At 48.2% G+C, this 17603-nt stretch overlaps 6 protein-coding genes across 6 annotated transcripts; 4 read left to right on the top strand and 2 right to left on the bottom strand.

Annotated features, from left to right (window-relative positions):
- Positions 1–762: 762 nt before the first annotated feature.
- VCX1_0 (Vacuolar calcium ion transporter) lies at positions 763–2284 on the top strand (the record flags this gene model as incomplete). The annotated part of the gene is made up of 4 exons (XM_031148872.1): positions 763–1173; positions 1226–1459; positions 1509–2099; positions 2156–2284. The coding sequence occupies 4 exons, from the start codon at positions 763–765 to the stop codon at positions 2282–2284; spliced, it is 1365 nt and encodes a 454-aa protein (XP_031006420.1).
- Positions 2285–3067: 783 nt separating this feature from the next.
- GCV3 (Glycine cleavage system H protein, mitochondrial) lies at positions 3068–3656 on the top strand (the record flags this gene model as incomplete). Its single annotated transcript, XM_031148871.1, has 2 exons — positions 3068–3182; positions 3262–3656. The coding sequence occupies 2 exons, from the start codon at positions 3068–3070 to the stop codon at positions 3654–3656; spliced, it is 510 nt and encodes a 169-aa protein (XP_031006419.1).
- Positions 3657–3864: 208 nt separating this feature from the next.
- On the bottom strand, positions 3865–4995 carry pda-1 (Porphobilinogen deaminase; the record flags this gene model as incomplete). The annotated part of the gene is made up of 1 exon (XM_031148870.1): positions 3865–4995. One exon carries the CDS (start codon positions 4993–4995, stop codon positions 3865–3867), a length of 1131 nt encoding a protein of 376 aa, XP_031006418.1.
- A 1327-nt stretch (positions 4996–6322) lies between these two features.
- spg1 (Septum-promoting GTP-binding protein) lies at positions 6323–7435 on the top strand (the record flags this gene model as incomplete). Its single annotated transcript, XM_031148869.1, has 3 exons — positions 6323–7141; positions 7203–7277; positions 7337–7435. Coding segments are annotated over 3 exons (993 nt in total), but the record flags the coding sequence as incomplete, so codon positions are not given.
- A 3539-nt stretch (positions 7436–10974) lies between these two features.
- LHYA1_G003902 (uncharacterized protein) lies at positions 10975–11826 on the bottom strand (the record flags this gene model as incomplete). The annotated part of the gene is made up of 3 exons (XM_031148868.1): positions 10975–11160; positions 11212–11632; positions 11675–11826. 3 exons carry the CDS (start codon positions 11824–11826, stop codon positions 10975–10977), a joined length of 759 nt encoding a protein of 252 aa, XP_031006416.1.
- A 677-nt stretch (positions 11827–12503) lies between these two features.
- On the top strand, positions 12504–16717 carry candA-C (Cullin-associated NEDD8-dissociated protein,C-terminal part; the record flags this gene model as incomplete). The annotated part of the gene is made up of 4 exons (XM_031148867.1): positions 12504–12742; positions 12794–15827; positions 15887–16225; positions 16280–16717. 4 exons carry the CDS (start codon positions 12504–12506, stop codon positions 16715–16717), a joined length of 4050 nt encoding a protein of 1349 aa, XP_031006415.1.
- Between the last annotated feature and the right edge of the window lie 886 nt (positions 16718–17603).

Genomic DNA, 17603 nt, shown 5'->3' with positions numbered 1-17603 from the left:
ATCTTTAATAAATCATCAACGGATTCATCTACACCGCAGGCTAGATTGCATGCATCACTTATCGTGACCTCTCCTCTCCTCTCCCCTCTACGGAACTACCCTACGGAGCCTACCTACTGTCCAGCAATTGGTGCGGGACAAACCAGGCGTTTTCTATCGTGGCGCAGCAGCTTTGATCTGAACTTCCACCACAAGATCTACTCGTACTGTACTGTACCATACAGTACCGTCCATACCTCCCTCATCAGAAGACCGCCAAGATGGTATGTAAGTGAACCAATTCCCTTTCTGTTGCCCCTCCGAAGCCCGATCCACGATTTATTCGAGCCTTGTGTTTGGGTGCCGGCACCTACAAGTAATACTACGACATCCTCCATCCGTCATCCCGGTACTAGATTTTACAACACTCTACTACTCCAGCCCAACACAGTGCAACCCAGCTTTTCAACTTCTCGAGCTTCATTAATCCCTCACATCCTCTCCAATCTGTGCAGGCCATCGCATGTGCTTGACGCCGGCGATTTCACATTTACAGCAAGCTTCGACAAACTCGCATTTCTCCGTTTCCTACTCTTGAATTCCAGCACAGCCAGCACAATCAGCCAAGAGCCGAGAGCCAAGAGCCAAGGAAAACCTATTTGATTGTTAGGCTGACTTTGGGACTCTGTCTTTGATGATATAGCTGGACCTAGCTTTCGAAAAAACCTGCACCGCGCAGCATCTGGAATAAAAACTTCCACGATTTCAGGACCCCGAGACGAAATGCCACCCCCTACGAATGGCGAGAGCAGCGAGCATACGGGTTTATTGAGCGGGACTCAGAATGGAGGAGATAGGCGCAAGAGTTCGGTGCGCGACCTCTTTTTCAACCCGAAATATACACCCGGGATGGAGAGCGAGCATCAGTATTTGAGGGTTCCGGCTACTGCGATCAATATTAGTAAGATCACATTGTATAGCAACTATGTCAATATCCTCTTGGTATTCGTGCCGTTGGGGATAATTGCTGGCGCAATGGGTTGGAATCCCACGACAGTTTTCGTTCTCAATTTTTTTGCCATTGTTCCTCTGGCGGCTGTACTATCCTTTGCGACTGAGGAGATATCCGTGAAGCTCGGCCAGACCATGGGTGGACTTCTTAATGCTACTTTCGGCAATGCTGTTGAACTTATTGTACGTTGGAGCTCTCACCCGGCATCGTAATCTGCTAATGCATCTTACCCAGGTCAGCATCGTAGCATTAAAGAAGGGAGAAATCCGTATTGTCCAATCTAGTATGCTGGGAAGTATTCTCTCGAATATTCTCCTAGTACTTGGATGCTGCTTTGTGGCCGGTGGCATCCACAACACCACAGCGGGTACATCAGAGGGTATTGAACAGGACTTCAATTCTACCGTCGCGTCTACCATGTCTTCCCTCATGGCCGTAGCTTCCGCTTCTCTAATCATCCCCGCAACAGTAAGTCGGGTTCTCTATCTATCCGAACAGGTGACTAATTGCTGTTAAGCTTTACGCGGCTCTCTCAGGATCCCAAGATGACTCCGCTAAGAACATCTTATTTCTTTCTCATGGAACTGCCATTATCCTCCTGATTTTGTATATCCTCTACCTCGTCTTCCAGTTGCGAACGCACGCACGCCTGTTTGATGCCGAGAATCCAGTAGATGGAGAAGAACCAGAAGAAGCCCAAATGGGTCCTTGGGCAGCCGCCGCTGTTTTGATTGTTACTACGATCCTAGTAGCCGTCTGTGCCGAATACCTCGTCGACTCGATCGATTCCATAGTTCAGACTGCCCACATCTCCAAGACCTTTATCGGTCTTATTCTGCTGCCCATAGTAGGAAACGCTGCAGAACATGTCACCGCTGTCGTTGTAGCCTTGAAGGACAAGATGGACCTGGCGATGGGAGTTGCGATTGGCAGTAGTATGCAAATCGCATTACTGGTTACCCCGTTCTTAGTCATCCTTGGTTGGATTATGGACATCCCCATGACACTTCATTTCGAGACTTTCGAAACCGTCGTCTTCTTCTTGAGTGTCTTGGTCGTTACCTATGTCATCCAGGACGGAAAGAGCAATTATCTCGAGGGAGCTATGGTGAGTTGGCCGACCGCAGTCGGGGACAGGGTATATGCTAACTATCACATCAATAGTTACTGGGTCTTTACCTCATCATTGCACTCGCCTTCCTAGTCTACCCGGACGACGCTACCGATGACGGAGATGCGATTCTCGACCCTCACATGGTGGTCCGCTCAGTAAAGGCTCTGGTGGGATATTGAGGTGGTGGAATAGAATTCCAGCTTTTCTTTTTTTCACAGGAATGGCGAATTGCCTTTTATGGATGGAAAGCAAGACATGAAATACGTAGATTGATCTACAAGTTGGTGGAGGGAGAAGGGGAGAGAAAATGTAAAGCAAGTTCTTAGGCGAGCAATTGTATGATAGGAATAGGCTCTTTGGTGTATGGTAGCAACCTTTCTAAATACTCTGAAAGAAAAACAGCTTCTGCTTATTTGCAGTCTTTAGTTTTAATTGCTGCCCATTTCTTCTCGGGGGGGAGGGGGCAGGTACTGGGTGAAAAGAAACTATATAGGTACTTAAGTTTACAGAGCACTATGCCGCTTTTCGAAGTTCAGGGCGGTAGGAATATCCTGCTAGGTAGTCATAGGTATATAAGAGTATACAACCAACACAAATAATAGCAACGACATGCAGAGCGCAATCAAAGTTCACCAAGAACTTAGAAATTGGCTGGTTTTAGTGGGGCTTCCTCTGGATGCACGATTAGGGTAGTTGAGCGAGGATCTCGGAAGCCCTCTGGGATGGATTTGGGGTGTCTTAGACATGGAATGATGCTTAGACATGTCATTTGATTAAATAAACAAAACGTCGACCCCAAGAGGAAATCCCAGAGTCTGGTCGTCTTCTCCATTTTGGTGGGGGTGTTTGGTTCGCTAAAGTCCGATCCTGACAAGCCAAGCTTCCAGGAAAGTCTCAAGTCCAAGCTCCAGCAGAAATCCAGGTCTGTGGTCCGACCCAACAACAACCACCACCAAACAACAATGGCCTCAATTGCACGAAGTCTACGCCCCTGCGCCTCACGGCTTATAGTTCGGCCCAGCCAGCCATATCGCGCCCTTCCCTTCGCCGCGCGCGCCTTCTCGGCCTCCAGAGCAGGTAGGTGGGCTTCGTTCCATCCATGCTCCGATATCATGCGGTCCCGTTACTGATAATGGATTTTTTTTTAAACAAATAGCTCAGGTTAAGAGGTACTCCAAGGACCACGAATGGGTTGAGATGTCGGCGGACAACAAGACGGCCATGATTGGGATCTCTGAGTACGCAGCCAGCGCTCTCGGCGACGTCGTCTATGTCGAGCTTCCTACGGTGCCGATGGAGGTGGCGGCGGGCGATTCCATCGGAGCCGTCGAGTCGGTCAAGTCGGCGTCGGATATCATCTCGCCGATTACGTGCAAGGTCACGGCGGTGAATTCGCTGTTGGAGGAGAAGCCGGGAAGTATCAATCAGGGGCCAGAGGACGATTCCGCGGCGGGTGGATGGGTTGCGAAAGTCGTGGTTCCCGAGGCGGGGGTTAAGGATTTTGAGGAGCTGATGGATGCGGAGAAGTACAAGGAGTTTACGGAGGAATAGTGTGATGTGAGGATGGGGTACGGGGCTGATTGTGATTCTGGGCATAGAAGTCAACCTTCATATCAGGTCATGATGGAGTTTATTGGTAGTAGAACACTACTTTGTGGACATGAGCAAAAGATTCAACTTTTTTCCACAAAATAAAGCAAACCCAGCCAGTCTATTTCGATTCGTCAAATACATTCTATTCATAAACCCGTGCATACCCTTAGGCGCCACCTCCTTCTTTAATAACCGGCCGGTTTAGGTTAATATCTTCCAAGATCTTCGCTGCTCCCTTCTCCACCAAGTCTTGAGACAGCTTCCAACCAAACTCATCTGCGTCTTTCTCGTTCAACACCTCATCTAATAGTTGGGATTCTACAACTTGCGTTCCGTCAAGACTGACTACAATTGCTTTCATCAGTAGCTTTCCCTTCTCGATCCACGTTGTCTCGACCCCAATCGGTACACTGCACCCTCCTTCCAACGTCCGCATCAAACTCCGCTCTGCAAGCCCTGACAAGGTCGAGTCCTGGTGAACCAAGCTGGATAATATCTCAATGGTCTTGTAATCCCCCTCCCGAACCTCAATGGCGAGTGTTCCTTGGCCAACAGCATATAACATGCCTCCGCCCGGCGTCTTCGAGTCTAGATACTGGGTGATCCGAGCCCCGAGATCCATTCGTAGAAGCCCAGCAGCCGCCAATATCAGACACGAGTACTCTCCATCCTCCGCATCAAGCTTGCCCAACCGCGTCCCAACATTGCCTCTGACATCCTTGAACTTCAACGCAGGGTATTTCGCCTTGACCTGCGCACTTCGCCTCACACTGCTCGTGCCGACCACCGCGCCGTCCGGCAAGTCCGCCAGCGTCTTAAACGCCAGTCCCTGCTTCATGACAACCGCATCCCTAGGATCCTCTCTCTCCGTAATACACCCAATAATACATTTGGGCGGCAACTGCGTCGGCATATCCTTCAAGCAATGCACGATAATGTCCAGCGTCCCGTCCAGCAACTGCGCCTCCAGCTCATGTGTCCACAGACTCTTCGCGCCGAATTCATGCAGCGCCGTCACTTGATTCTTATCACCCATGGTGGCCATGGCATGGATCTCGTATTCGATTTCCGGGTGCGCCTTCTTCAGCGCCGCGAGGACCAGTTCCGCCTGCACGACTGCTAGGGCAGATCTGCGTGTGCCAATGTGCATTTTTGTGCTGGTGATGCCTGCTGCGTCGGACTTTCTCTTCAGTGCTGATGCGGGCGCCGCTTCTTTGGAGGACCCTTCTTTAAAGGGGACGGTGGGATCGAGGATTGGTCGCGAGGACGTTGACTGGAGTTGCTCGTGGGTAGCCATTATGAGGAGCGTTCAGGAATTGACTGTTTCGAGCCTCTTGAATCTAAATGTTGTGGTTCGGGGGTTTGGGGATTGAGGGGTTTGTTGTCTTCTGGAGGTTTAGATAGTGGGGTTCTCTTTGAAGCGAGCTTCTTTCGAGCTCTCCGAGGCAAGTTTGCCGACAACTTTCCTCCTTCAGTTCATACTATATTTGTTATTTATAAAACTTTTAAGCTCGTGAGAGTAAATGTGAGAGATGATCGGACACTTTCCTCCATGCCAGAAGGCCAACTTAATATGCACTAGCTATATCCGGATTCGCATATACGAGTAGATACCTTCTCATGCTGCTCAAGGCTTACTGTATGCTAGCTATTTTGGATATATGAGAAATGCAATCCTGTATTTGCTTCTTGAAGGCTGAACAGTCAGGACAGGTCACTACATACACATATGAGTTTTCTGTCAATACCTGTGTAGAGAGATTCAAATCATCCTATTGATTTAGCCCTTTCTAATAGCCACTTTTATCAAAAGTCGGAGACAAAACCTCACTGAACTCGGGAAGAGAAGTCATAATTTCAAGGCTTTAATATCATTTCGTTGATACAAGCTCGTTCTCTCGCACTTGTTGGGCTTCTGGTCGGGTGTATTGGCTGACATACTCGTTGAAAAGAAATGATGCCAACGCAGAGAAGAAGGAATATATTGGAACAAGTACGGCGGTAATGTATTGAAGGAACACCTAGTATATACGAGTATAAACGAATAAAAACTTACTGTATTGTCATACGCAGATTCAAGAAGCAAGGCTTCTAAACATCCCTGTATCGAACTTGAAGACTTGACTGAAGGCTTCCGTCGGCGATAGGTGTATTCTCACAATGCCAACCCAAGAGTACAACACACCCATTTGATTTGTAATAATTGGGCATTGAAGAAAAGTTATTTATTAGTGGTGCTGGAAAGTCAACAGAAAGTGTTGGCAAGGCATATTTCATGCAGGGGAGATCATGAAGTGGGGAACGAATCAGTTCGTGTCCCTCGACGCGACCAAGACCAAGATTGGCGCGCTCCGTCAATAATCCGCCAGGGGTGCCACCAGGTACATCAAAAGCCTCGCCCTCGGAATAACCTCAAGTTCTCCCTAAACCGGCATCTTTTGCGTCTTGCATTGCATAGTCCAGACAGTATTAAGACCCTCCAGAATTTGCCTTCTCATCGGTTCTCCCAAACCTTTTCCCTATGAACTTGTCCACGCCTTCGTGTTGATTTCGCTTCCTAGCCGCTCAGCACAGAACCCTGAATACCACTTTCACAGCCCTGAACATTCCTTGTTCCAACAAGGAAACCCGACAATCTGGATTCATCAACCCTGTCCGCGGGCTCGCCAGCTCAATTCCACGACGCCGTAGATACAATGGACGCTGAGGGGGCATACGATCGAGGGGAGGTTCGGGAGGATGACACAATGGGCGGTACAGACGAACCACAACAACACACTCCCACGCACGGCGAACGACGACACGCGCAATCACAGTCTGCTGACGGATTCCCATCTTCACATCAAGTCTACTCGGCATCTCCAACCCCAGATCTCGATGCCCATGCCCGCTACCCTACCCCTCCAACAGCCTTCGCTCCCTCCATCTCTCGACCGAACTCAGGCTTAAGCGCACCAGGCGGCTATGCCAACATGCAGTCCTCATACCAAGATATAAATGCGAGGGGAACAGCAAGCGGGGACCAAGGACGGAATAAGAATAGTGTTGTCATTAAAGTAGGCATGGTGGGCGACGCACAAATAGGCAAGACGTCCCTGATGGTGAAATACGTCGAGGGCAGCTGGGACGAGGACTACATCCAAACACTCGGCGTGAACTTCATGGAGAAGACTATCTCGATACGCAACACCGAAATCACATTCTCGATCTGGGATTTAGGGGGACAGCGGGAGTTCGTCAACATGTTACCCCTGGTCTGTAATGATGCAGTAGCTATCTTGTTCATGTTCGACTTAACCCGCAAGAGCACTCTGAATAGTATCAAAGAGTGGTACCGGCAAGGCAGAGGATTCAACAAGACGGCAATTCCATTCCTAGTTGGCACAAAATATGATCACTTTGTCAACTTTCCAAGAGAAGACCAAGAAGAGATCTCGAATCAGGTACTTAATGTCCTTACTGTTTTATATAAACGTTCACCTACTAACACCCCTCCCTTAAAAGGCCCGCAGATTTGCAAAAGCAATGAGAGCAAGTCTCATCTTCAGTAGCACAAGCCACAGTATCAACGTGCAGAAAGTAAGCAACCCCCACCTCTCCCTCCCAACCCCAAATACTAACTTGATTTCCCATCCCAGATCTTCAAAATCGTCCTCTCCAAAGCCTTCGACCTAAAATGCACCATTCCCGAAATCGAAAACGTCGGCGAACCACTCCTCCTCTACCAATCCGTCTAATGAGCCGCCCTTCACACGACATGATACATAATGAAAATTCGTTCGCTGGACTACGAACTGGTAATGAATGAGATTCACGTATGACACTTTATGGCAACTGCAATACGCTACACCACACTGCAATACACACACTATTTACGAAACCGGCAGCTTGCTTGCTTGCTTGCTTGCTTGGATTGACTTGGCCTGGCTTGGCTTGGCCTGACTTAATTTCCTTTCCCTAGATAAAGGGTGGAGAGAGGTGGGGATGAGCTATGGCTTGGAAAGGAAGGAAAGATATTTATTCCCTTGACTCTGTATTGTATCCTGCAGCATATTGTCGGTCGGCAAAGGAGGACGTGAAGGTGTTCTTCCCGAGCTTGATTTTAGAAGAATACTAAATAAATGCAATAAACAAGTGAGTGGACCAGATGTGAGCCATGACGCTAAGAATGAAGGACTTTGTGTGTGGGTTAGGAGTCTCGTTTTGAAGAGAGGCGCTTCCTGTCTACTTATATAATGCGTACAGAGTGCAAACAACCTGTCTTCTTATCTAGACATCCCCCCTGACAAGGCAATATTCAAGGCACTCTTGCCCTTCCAGCACTCTGGCTCTACAACCTCGATGCCTTAGTCAAAACGCAAAAGGAGAACTACAGCTCCTCCCCATCCTTGCTTTCCCAATATCCAACTTCTGTCCAAACCACTCGCCAGAATCAGGTATCTCATCACAGCCATCCACCAGCCTACCTCTCCCTCTCCGTGACCATGTCTTTACCTTAGCATTTCTCTCAGTCTGAGCAGCTAGAATTCTAGCCAACAGAACCTGAGCATCCGAGGGCGTTGCACAACTGCTCCTATTGTCAACAGTAGCATTGCCCTCTTTCATTTTCCGCTCTCCTGCCACCTCGGCAGTACTGGCTTTCCTCTTCAGATGACGGTGGCGGTGGTTGTTCTCAGAAGAAGTTACATTTTCATCGCTTCCAAGCGTAGCATTGCCTTCCGTGGAATGCCGAATGTCGGTGAGATAGCTTTTATCGTAAAAGTAGCTGTCGATTGTTCGCTCTGGGTCTGGCTCTGAATCTTTGCTTTTGCCCTTGGTGAAGACATTTACGTCCGAGCTTTGCCTGTCATGGAGGCTCTGGGTAAGGTAGCTCACATCATAATCGTATCCTCCCTCGTTACTATCATATGCTTCTGGGACTGGGTTTGGAGTAGATATAGATCTTGTTATCTGCTCCCCATTGATATCACAATCCGTCAAAGAATGCTGAAAGCTATGACTGTTGAAACGGGAGTCCACTGAAAAGGTTCGAGGACAGTTCCCGAAGGTGTATTGTCGAGCATTCCGTTCTTCGTTCTCATAATAATCGGGAAGATTTCGATCGATTGAGCAGTCTTTACGACTGTGGACGCAGCGAAGTTTTCGCTGTGGGCGTAGCACTTGCCAGCCATTGGGGCCATCCTCAGAGTCCGTCAAGATGTGCTCTTTGATGGCCGGAGGCGATGTAGCCGGAATTTTGGAACTCTCTTGTAAAGTAGGTTGATCGACAGCGACCGAAGATGTGGACTCTTCCCTTTTGCATTCAAAGAAGTTATATTGAGCATTTTGTCTATTACTTTCAGTTGAGGTTGCGGCTACTGGATTCCACCTCATCAATGAGTGCTCATCTTCACCAACAGCAGAGTTGATAACGACTGTGTCGCATTCCGAATGTTGCTCCACGGTTTCAGCAAGAGTATTGGTCATCGTATCGCATTCCGTCAGCGAATGACTCTCAACAACATTATCAGATTTTGCCCTTTTGTCACACTTTTCAAGTACGTGCTGGGAAATTTGTTCCGCAATGCCCTTCTCGCCGGCATTCGATTCAGAACGGCAATCAGAAAGGACCCGAGATGCGGTGCCAACGAGAAACTCCAAGCCTCTATTAAGCACTCCATGGTAAGGCTCGAAATGTTCAACAGTTTCTCGAGGAGCAGCTACCGGGGAGTCTCGTGGACTGATATTCGAACTGGATTCAGTACTGACGAAGTCGTAAATTTGATCAGCGCCTAATTGTTTGTTTCTCTTCGTCAGTTTCTTAGGGATTCGCGTTTCGCTAACCAGCGGGGAAAGCAAAACAACATTAGAACGAAGATTAGTAGGATCTGAACGGGAGCGTCCCGGATGTCCAACCGCAAAATGTGTGGAAGTTCGACGAGGCCTATACGACATTGCAGGCCTGTATAACATTGGCTGCACCAACTTAGGTTGTTTCATCTCGAGCTCAACATGATATTTGTGCCGACGGAAAGGTCGACTTGTCCTGAGATTATCCTGTCCTTCTCGCGCCCGAATCTCTTTATCAATCTGGGAAAGACTGAGACAGACACAGCATATTGAAACTCCAACGTCCCCCCAGGGCCCGCCAGAGATGGCATACAGCCCACGAACTTGTTGTCGCAGGACGCAAGGCTGATCCCCTAAGATCAACTCATCAGTCAAAGTCAGTGCAAGTAAAAGACGTTTGACTCACAACAGCAAACACCGAATGTGCAGAAGCACGAAAGAAAACAGCTTAAACAATTTTCATTGCATCCATCTTCGCAATTGAACTTAGAATCCTCCCAGGCATGTGCGTCGCCAGGTTGACGTTCTTCAACCACACTGCGGTTTCTGGGCGATCCTTGTTCGCTTTCGATTTTTGCTTTGAGTTTCTCAATACGCCATTTTGTTTTTCCATACAGGACGCATGGGAGGCAGAATGCCAGGGCCCCATTGCGCGTATCAGCCAACGGCTGCCAGCAAAATTGAGACATCCAGCCGTCATATTCGGCGTATTCGGCACACCGAGGTGTTTCCATACCAGGCGGTACTCCTGGTAGGACGAGGCATTGATCAGCACACTGAGAACCGTAGTCGTGGTTCCTGCCGCCTACCCCACGTTGGTGGTTGGCTTGGCTTGGTGACCATGTAGCAGAGTCCCTTCGACTGGCGGGGAAACCTGGAAGGGATGGCATTTCCTGTCATGTATGGTGGGGCTTGCGGGATGTAGTCGTTTTTATGTTTCAAAAGATGTAAAGCTTGCTGGTGGTCCTAGGCAGTGGGTACGAATGCTGGACATCGAGGCCTCTGGGAGAATCAGCTACCTACCTTGATACCTGGGAGGTTCTTAGGACTCACGAGGGGCCGGATAGAGATGCTTATAACTGTTGAAGTGAAAATCAATACGCAAACCATGAAAGATGAAGTGGAAAATCAGAGTAAGTACAGCAAAAACATGAATCTTTCCTTCTCGATCGCTAAACCTTAATTTGCGCCAAACCACCAATAGAGGAAAGAGCGATGGATTCGTCAACTACTTGATTTATTATGAATCAGACAAATAGTATGTACAAGATTGGTGAGCTATGTCGAAATCATGCTAGGACATGCGTTCGACCAGCTATCTCACCAGAATCAAATCTACTTGCTTTAAGGCTACATATAGTTAGCTCAAAAGCCCAGATGACTCTCCCATAAATATTTCTATTGTTCTAGGAAGTATATGAAAGACAAGACTCTCAATGGTTTAGGGCTATACCTGTGGTCGGTTTGGGTCGACTGCGCCCTTCGTCTTTGCGGTCTCTGGGACACCCTCCCCTTTGCTACTCTTATCAGAGTCGTTTGTGATATCGGTGGAGTGTTTTGTATCAGTATTGCTGAGTCCTTCTTGCTTGCCACTCTGGGTGTTTTGGCTACCGGCAGACCCGGAAGTAGCGCCCTACAATTGTTAACAACAAACTACTTGATACAATACTTTCGCTCTACTGACCTCGTCCTGGGGATCTCTTTCTCCCTGCTTGATACTCTTGTTACTCTGGAGTTTCGCTTTCGAGCCTCCTTTAGCGTCGGGGATACTCTTGCGGGTGTTGTCATCTGAAGTGTCCTCGGCCTCACCCTCTCCTTCATCATCTGAAGTATCGGGAGTATCCGCACCCTTATCCTCGCTATCACTCTCTGATTCTTCAGACTTCTCGCTCTCCTTATCGTCGGCCTTGTCTTCGCCTTCATCTGACTTTTCCTCGGACTTTTCCTCACTATCCTCTTCTTCGTGCTTCGTGCCGTGGGCATCGCCGTGATCATCATGGCCATGGGATGTATCCGGTCCATTTTTAAGAAGATACCAGAGGGTTGGAACCGTTACTGCGATGGACGTAGCAGCCCTAATGACGTAGTGTTGGTAATTGGTACAACTGACCGGTAGGTGGAATAAAGAATTTGGGGAGGTAAATTACCAAACAACATCTCCGCTAGACTTAGCAGGTCCATGTCCTCCACTTGCGTATGTTCTGCGGGCAATTTGACGGGACAATTGAGATCGTACGACTGTAGGTCTTGCAGCTCGGAAGAGGCCCGGCACAGCTTTTGAAACTCTTAAGGATGCCATTGCTGTGTAGTGACTGAACAGTTAAGTCCAGAGAAAGAACTGATGGTGGAGTCAGTACTGTGGATGCGAATGTGAGGGTTTGCAAAGACTTACTGTCTTTTTTGAAGGGGAAGGAAGGAGAAAGGTGCAAGTAAACGGCGGTGGCTGGAAGGATCCATGTTCAATATTTACCAAGCTGAGAGAGCTCCGGCAGGATCCACAATTTACTTAGTCAGCCACAACACCCCACCGCACCGTACCGCAACCCCACCGAGCACGGCAAGCTTGCGATTGCCTGCCTATAATAATCCAATTCGTGTTTTGCTATCTTGCAATAGTTACTCGAGTAAGTGGTAAAGTATTTCCACAACCTCAGTCTCCCAGCTGTGGCGGATACCTTTTGCACACGCAGGCAAAGCTTAGCAATATCAAGTCAAGGTCCACCCAATAAAGTCAGCTTTTGTTGGTCAGTGTTGATCTCCAGACTCTCCTCTTCAATTATTGCCTTTTCCTGCTGTTTCCCCAAGTTACAAAGCACAAGGCACAAGTTCCTTCTAGGCAGTGACTGACCGCCCAACAGACTGCCTTTTCATGACACATTATCCTAGAACCTCGATGGTCATCCTCCCGTCCTAAACAAAACAGAAACCCTCCAACTCCTACACCACACCCCGCCCCGCCCCGACAACAACCTCGAAATGTCGACCCAAATTGCCCCCAATCCTACATCCAATACGGTTGCTGCCTTGCTACCCAAGCTCCACGACAATGACCCAGACTTTCGCTTCATGTCACTAAACGATCTTTTCAATGTCCTTAATAATGGGAAGCCCGATTTCCTGTACAATGATTACAATACAGCTGCAAGAACTGTTGATGGCGTGCTCAAGACTTTGGACGACCAGAACGGTGAAGTTCAGAACTTGGCTATCAAATGGTATGTTCATCCTTGGCCCTTTTCTCTTGAAAACTGCTGACATACCGAAAGCCTGGGTCCCCTTGTCTTGAAGCTCCCCAGTAGTATTCTTGCACCCCTTATCGAGAAGCTTTCAAACCTCAATACGGAAAATTCGGTAGATAATTCGATACCCGCGATGGCATTACGGACAGTTGTAATTACTCTCCCGCGACCTGTGAGTGGCGTTGCTGCGAGTAAAGAGGTGAGTGAAGCGTATGCTGCGATCAGCAGAGTCCTGATACCTCGACTTGTTGGCCGCATCGTAAATTCAAAAACTGTCAAGCCTGTCAAGCTGCCCGCGCCGCCTCCTGGTATGCTGGATCTTACAGCAAGCAAGGAGCTTGACCCGGAAGCTGTTGATGTTCTTATCGAGGTAGTGCGATGCTTTGGCCCTATGCTCCAAGAGCCGGAAGTTGAAGCTCTGCAAGAGTTACTTATTGGCATTCTGGAAACTGAACGAGCTAGTTCTGTTGTCAAGAAGCGTGCGGTCGTTGCGGTATCGATTCTCGCACTTTACCTTACAGATGTTGCCTTGAGCGGTTTCGTCACTCATCTTATGGAAAGTCTGAAAAATCCGCACCTCACGGCTGTCCAGAGACGTCTGTATATAACGATCCTTGGATCCATAGCCCGCTCAATCCCGGCTAGATTTGGCAAAGACTTGAAGAGTCTTGCTCCATTCGTACTTGCTGCCCTCAGTCAGCAGGAACTTGAGGATCAAATGGAGAACGCAGCCGAAGATGGTGAGCCAGATCCTGAAATTGACGACGTGCGTGAATCGGCTCTTGTTGCGCTGGAAGGATTTCTAGCTTCTTGCGGCAACGAGATGAGGGCCTTTACCGAGGAAACTATCGCGGCAGCACTCCGATTCCTCAGATACGACCCCAACTATAATGATGATGATGACGAAGAAATGGGCGGGACTCAACCTGAGGATGATGATATGGATGATTTTGGAGATGATGACGATTATGAAGCTGAAGCTGGATTTGACGACGATGACGATGATGCCAGCTGGAAAGTTCGTCGGTGTGCTGCAAAGACTCTCTATACTCTTATTTCGACCAGAGGAAGTGGTGATCTTCTCGATGATGGGACTTTATACACCCAAGTTGCACCTGTACTTGTCCAGAGATTCAACGAGCGTGAGGAAAACGTTCGTCTGGAGGTCATAGCCACCATGTCTTCACTTATTCGAAAGACTGGTGAAGGCGTTTTGGCCGGTTTCTCTGGAGAGGAAGCGGACTACATTAGTCATGCACCACAAGGCCGGAAGCGAAGACGAGAGAGCAGTAGTACGGCTACCTTTGATACAAAGTCATTGCTTTCAATGTCAGCTGGTCTTACTTCACCTACCGTCGAGCCCGTTCCTGTCTCTGGCCCAAGGGCTGATCTAGCACGACTGAGCCCTGCAATCATTAAGTCAACCACAAAACTTTTGAAGAGTAGCTCGATTCCTACTAAGCAAGCTTTGATCAATTTGCTAGATGATATTGTCTCTGTTCAGAACGGCGGTTTGGGTGAATATTTTAGTCAAATAGTCGATCCAATAATCGACGCGATCAAGACTACGACGGGCTCTACTGGATCTTCCGGTGCTATTACAAGCGGTGGAGCTGCATCTGCAACTCCAAATACGTTGCGAGTTGCTGCACTTCGATTGATTGGGGATATTTCTAAGACCCATTCTTCGAGTGTCTTACAGCCATATCTACCCAAGATTGTTCCTGGGGTGGTTTCCGCTGTCAATGACAAGTATTACAAGATCTCCAGCGAAGCGATCGGAACAGTAGAACAGCTTGTCAAGGCTCTGACTCCTCCTAGATCAAGATTGGTCAACCAAAATCACCAGTCCGATATCCAGCAACTTTATAAAGCCATTATTAGTCGCGTCACTGCCACTGATGCTGACCTTGAAGTTAGACAGCGTGCGATTCATGCCCTGGGAATATTGCTGGCTCGTACTGCAAGCCCAGAAGGAGAATCGCTTCTTCCGCTTGGGGATCGTGAAGCTGCATTACAAATTCTAAGTGATAGACTCAAGAATGAGACAACCAGACTTGCGGCCGTGCGAGCAATTGATACTATTGCCGCTCTGACAACATCTAAGGATCAATTGAAACCGGCATGGATTAGAGAAGTTTCCTTAGAGCTGGCTGCTCAACTTCGCAAGGCCGACAGAGCATTGAGAGGCGCAAGCTTAGCGGCCTTGAAGAATCTTGTTGTTGCGCCTGCATCTCGAACCGCATTGGACCCACCAACTATTCAGGGGCTTGTCAGTGCACTTCTCCCTCTCCTCACTACCGACGACCTCCACTTACTCGGGCCCGCTCTTGTCGTCTTGGCAACTCTAGCTACGGATAACGCTAAGCTTGTCGTTACCACCCAGCTAACTACCGCTCTCTGTGGTCTCTTGACTGCACCTTTGGGTGGTGCTGTGCTTGATGCGGTCCTCCTTCTCGTTTCCAAGATTGGCGAAAAGGGCGTTGGGAAACAGCTAATGCAGGGTCTTCTTGCCAATGTCAGTATCAATGGTGACCCTGCAGTGGTCGGAAAGGTGATTGGAACGTTGCTGGTATATGGAGGCTCTTCTGTTGGCGTCAGCATCGACAATTTCTTGACAGAAATCACCAATCCCAGCTCTGATGATGCTCGGCGAAGCTTGGCTCTTGCCGTCCTCGGCGAGGCTGGACTCCGTCTTGGTGGAAAATCGCCTCTGCAGCCTTCAACTTTCATGATGCAGTTTGGATCAACATCTGATAAGGTTCCCATTGCAGCTGCGATTGCATTGGGCAGGGCTGGTGCTGGTAATGTTCCCGTCTATCTCCCAGAGATTTTTTCGGTCATGGACAAGGGAGGCAATGGTCAATACTTGCTGCTACACTCCATTAAAGAGATTCTGCAGCAGGCTAGCAATCACCAGGCAGATATCAGCAAGTATACTGGACAAATTTGGGATAGATTGCTCGTTGCTTCACAAGTTGAGGACAACAAGGCAGTTGGCGCTGAGTGCATTGGCAGAATCGCAATTATTGAGCCCAAGGCGTATATGCCAAAACTACAGGTGCGTCTATTGATTATATTCCAACCCATATTTAGGACTCCCAACTAACCACTTTCTAGACATTACTTCGTTCACAGACACCAACGGTCCGTGCAATGACTATCCAGGCGATTCGTTATACTCTTGCCGACAGCGACGAGACATTCGACACTGTTCTCAAGACAACACTGATCGACATGCTTATCACCATGCTTCGTGATCCAGAGCTAGAGAACAGCCGTCTCGCTCTGACTACGTTGAACTCGGCCGCCCACAACAAGCCAGACCTCATTATCCCCAACCTAGGAACCCTCTTGCCACTTGTGATGAAGGAGTCTATCATCAAGCCCGAATTGATTCACGAAATCATGATGGGACCGTTTAAGCACAAGGTCGATGACGGTATTGAAGTTCGCAAGGTAATTGTTCCATTTTCCCCTTTTCAAGGAGAGCATACTAATTGCATCAAACAGAGCGCATATGAGACACTTTACTCACTCATGGAAATTGCTTTCTCTCGCATCAATATCCTCGACTTCTACGATCGAGTTATTGCCGGCCTGCAAGATGATCATGACATCCGCGCCCTTTGTAATCTCATGCTTACCAAGCTCGTGCTTCTCGACCCCGATGAGACAGCCCGTCGTCTCGACGCCATTGCCAGCTGTTTCCGCGCCATCCTGTCAATCAAGCTCAAGGACAATGCCGTCAAGCAGGAGATTGAGAAGCAGGAAGAGGCTAGCAGGAGCGTGTTGCGCGTTACACTACTGCTGCATAGTGCTATTCCGGGTGCTAGTTCGGGAATGGGTATTCAGGGTAGCCAGCACCAGGTTTGGCGATCTTACTGGGAATGGGTGGAGAAGGATTTCGAGAGCCAGTTGAGGGCGTTGAAGGATGAGGGTAGGGAGTGATTGGGGGCAATGAACGATATTCGTAACCTCCGAGCTAACATATTTGGTTTATGATGATGATGAATGAAAATGGCAGGCGTAGGAGAAAATGTATCTGACTGACCGGGAGGTAAACACATTATGCATAACCTGCGAACTTGCATGTGGCCTGAAGATAGACATATGAAATAAACATACATTGATAATGAAAATTATTCTCCCCGTATTTGATTTAGTCTTACTTGCAACTTATAACCGGGTTCCATATATTCCCAAGAGCTTTCATTACACATCCATTACTGTAATTATAGCAGTTTCATATACCACTTTAGTGCGCTCGCTTTTCGCAACTCTTGGACCAAATACTCTAGTCAGTAAATCCTAACAATTTTGTTTTCCGCAGTCTTAAAGTTGAGCCTGCTGCACTCAAGTAAGTGATAACATATACAGGCCCTTTAGTTCAAGAATCCCTATCTATCCATCACATCCAACATACCCGGTTGAGGCTTAGCAAGTCTCAAGACTTTTTCTTACACACCACACCACATTACATCACATTGCAGTTTCTCAGAATACCTGTCATTTTAGAGTTAAAGGAAAGAGTGGGGAGGAGGTGGAGACTACCCCGACTAGGAAACATCTATAGATCAAGATTTCATTGCACATCGCATATTTAGAGTTTCAATGCCCTCTCTTCGAAGCTTTTTGCGTCATGTGAAAGATAATCTAGGCGGGAGGAAAACTTAGGTACCTACTACTATTTCCTTAGGTACTTATCCCATCTAGGGGAATCCATAAATCCTATAGGTAACCTACGAGTTTTAATATAAACAATACTCAAAGGAAAAGTAAAGGTTGGTAGATGTATGCAAGCAAGCGACAAAGTCGAAGTTTTTCCCATTTCCAC

Source organism: Lachnellula hyalina (genome assembly GCF_007821495.1).
Source record: "Lachnellula hyalina strain CBS 185.66 chromosome Unknown contig00045, whole genome shotgun sequence".
Lineage (NCBI taxonomy): Eukaryota > Fungi > Ascomycota > Leotiomycetes > Helotiales > Lachnaceae > Lachnellula > Lachnellula hyalina.
The sequence above is the reverse complement of the archived record's forward strand: the minus strand, read 5'-3'. Positions and strand labels throughout refer to the sequence as shown.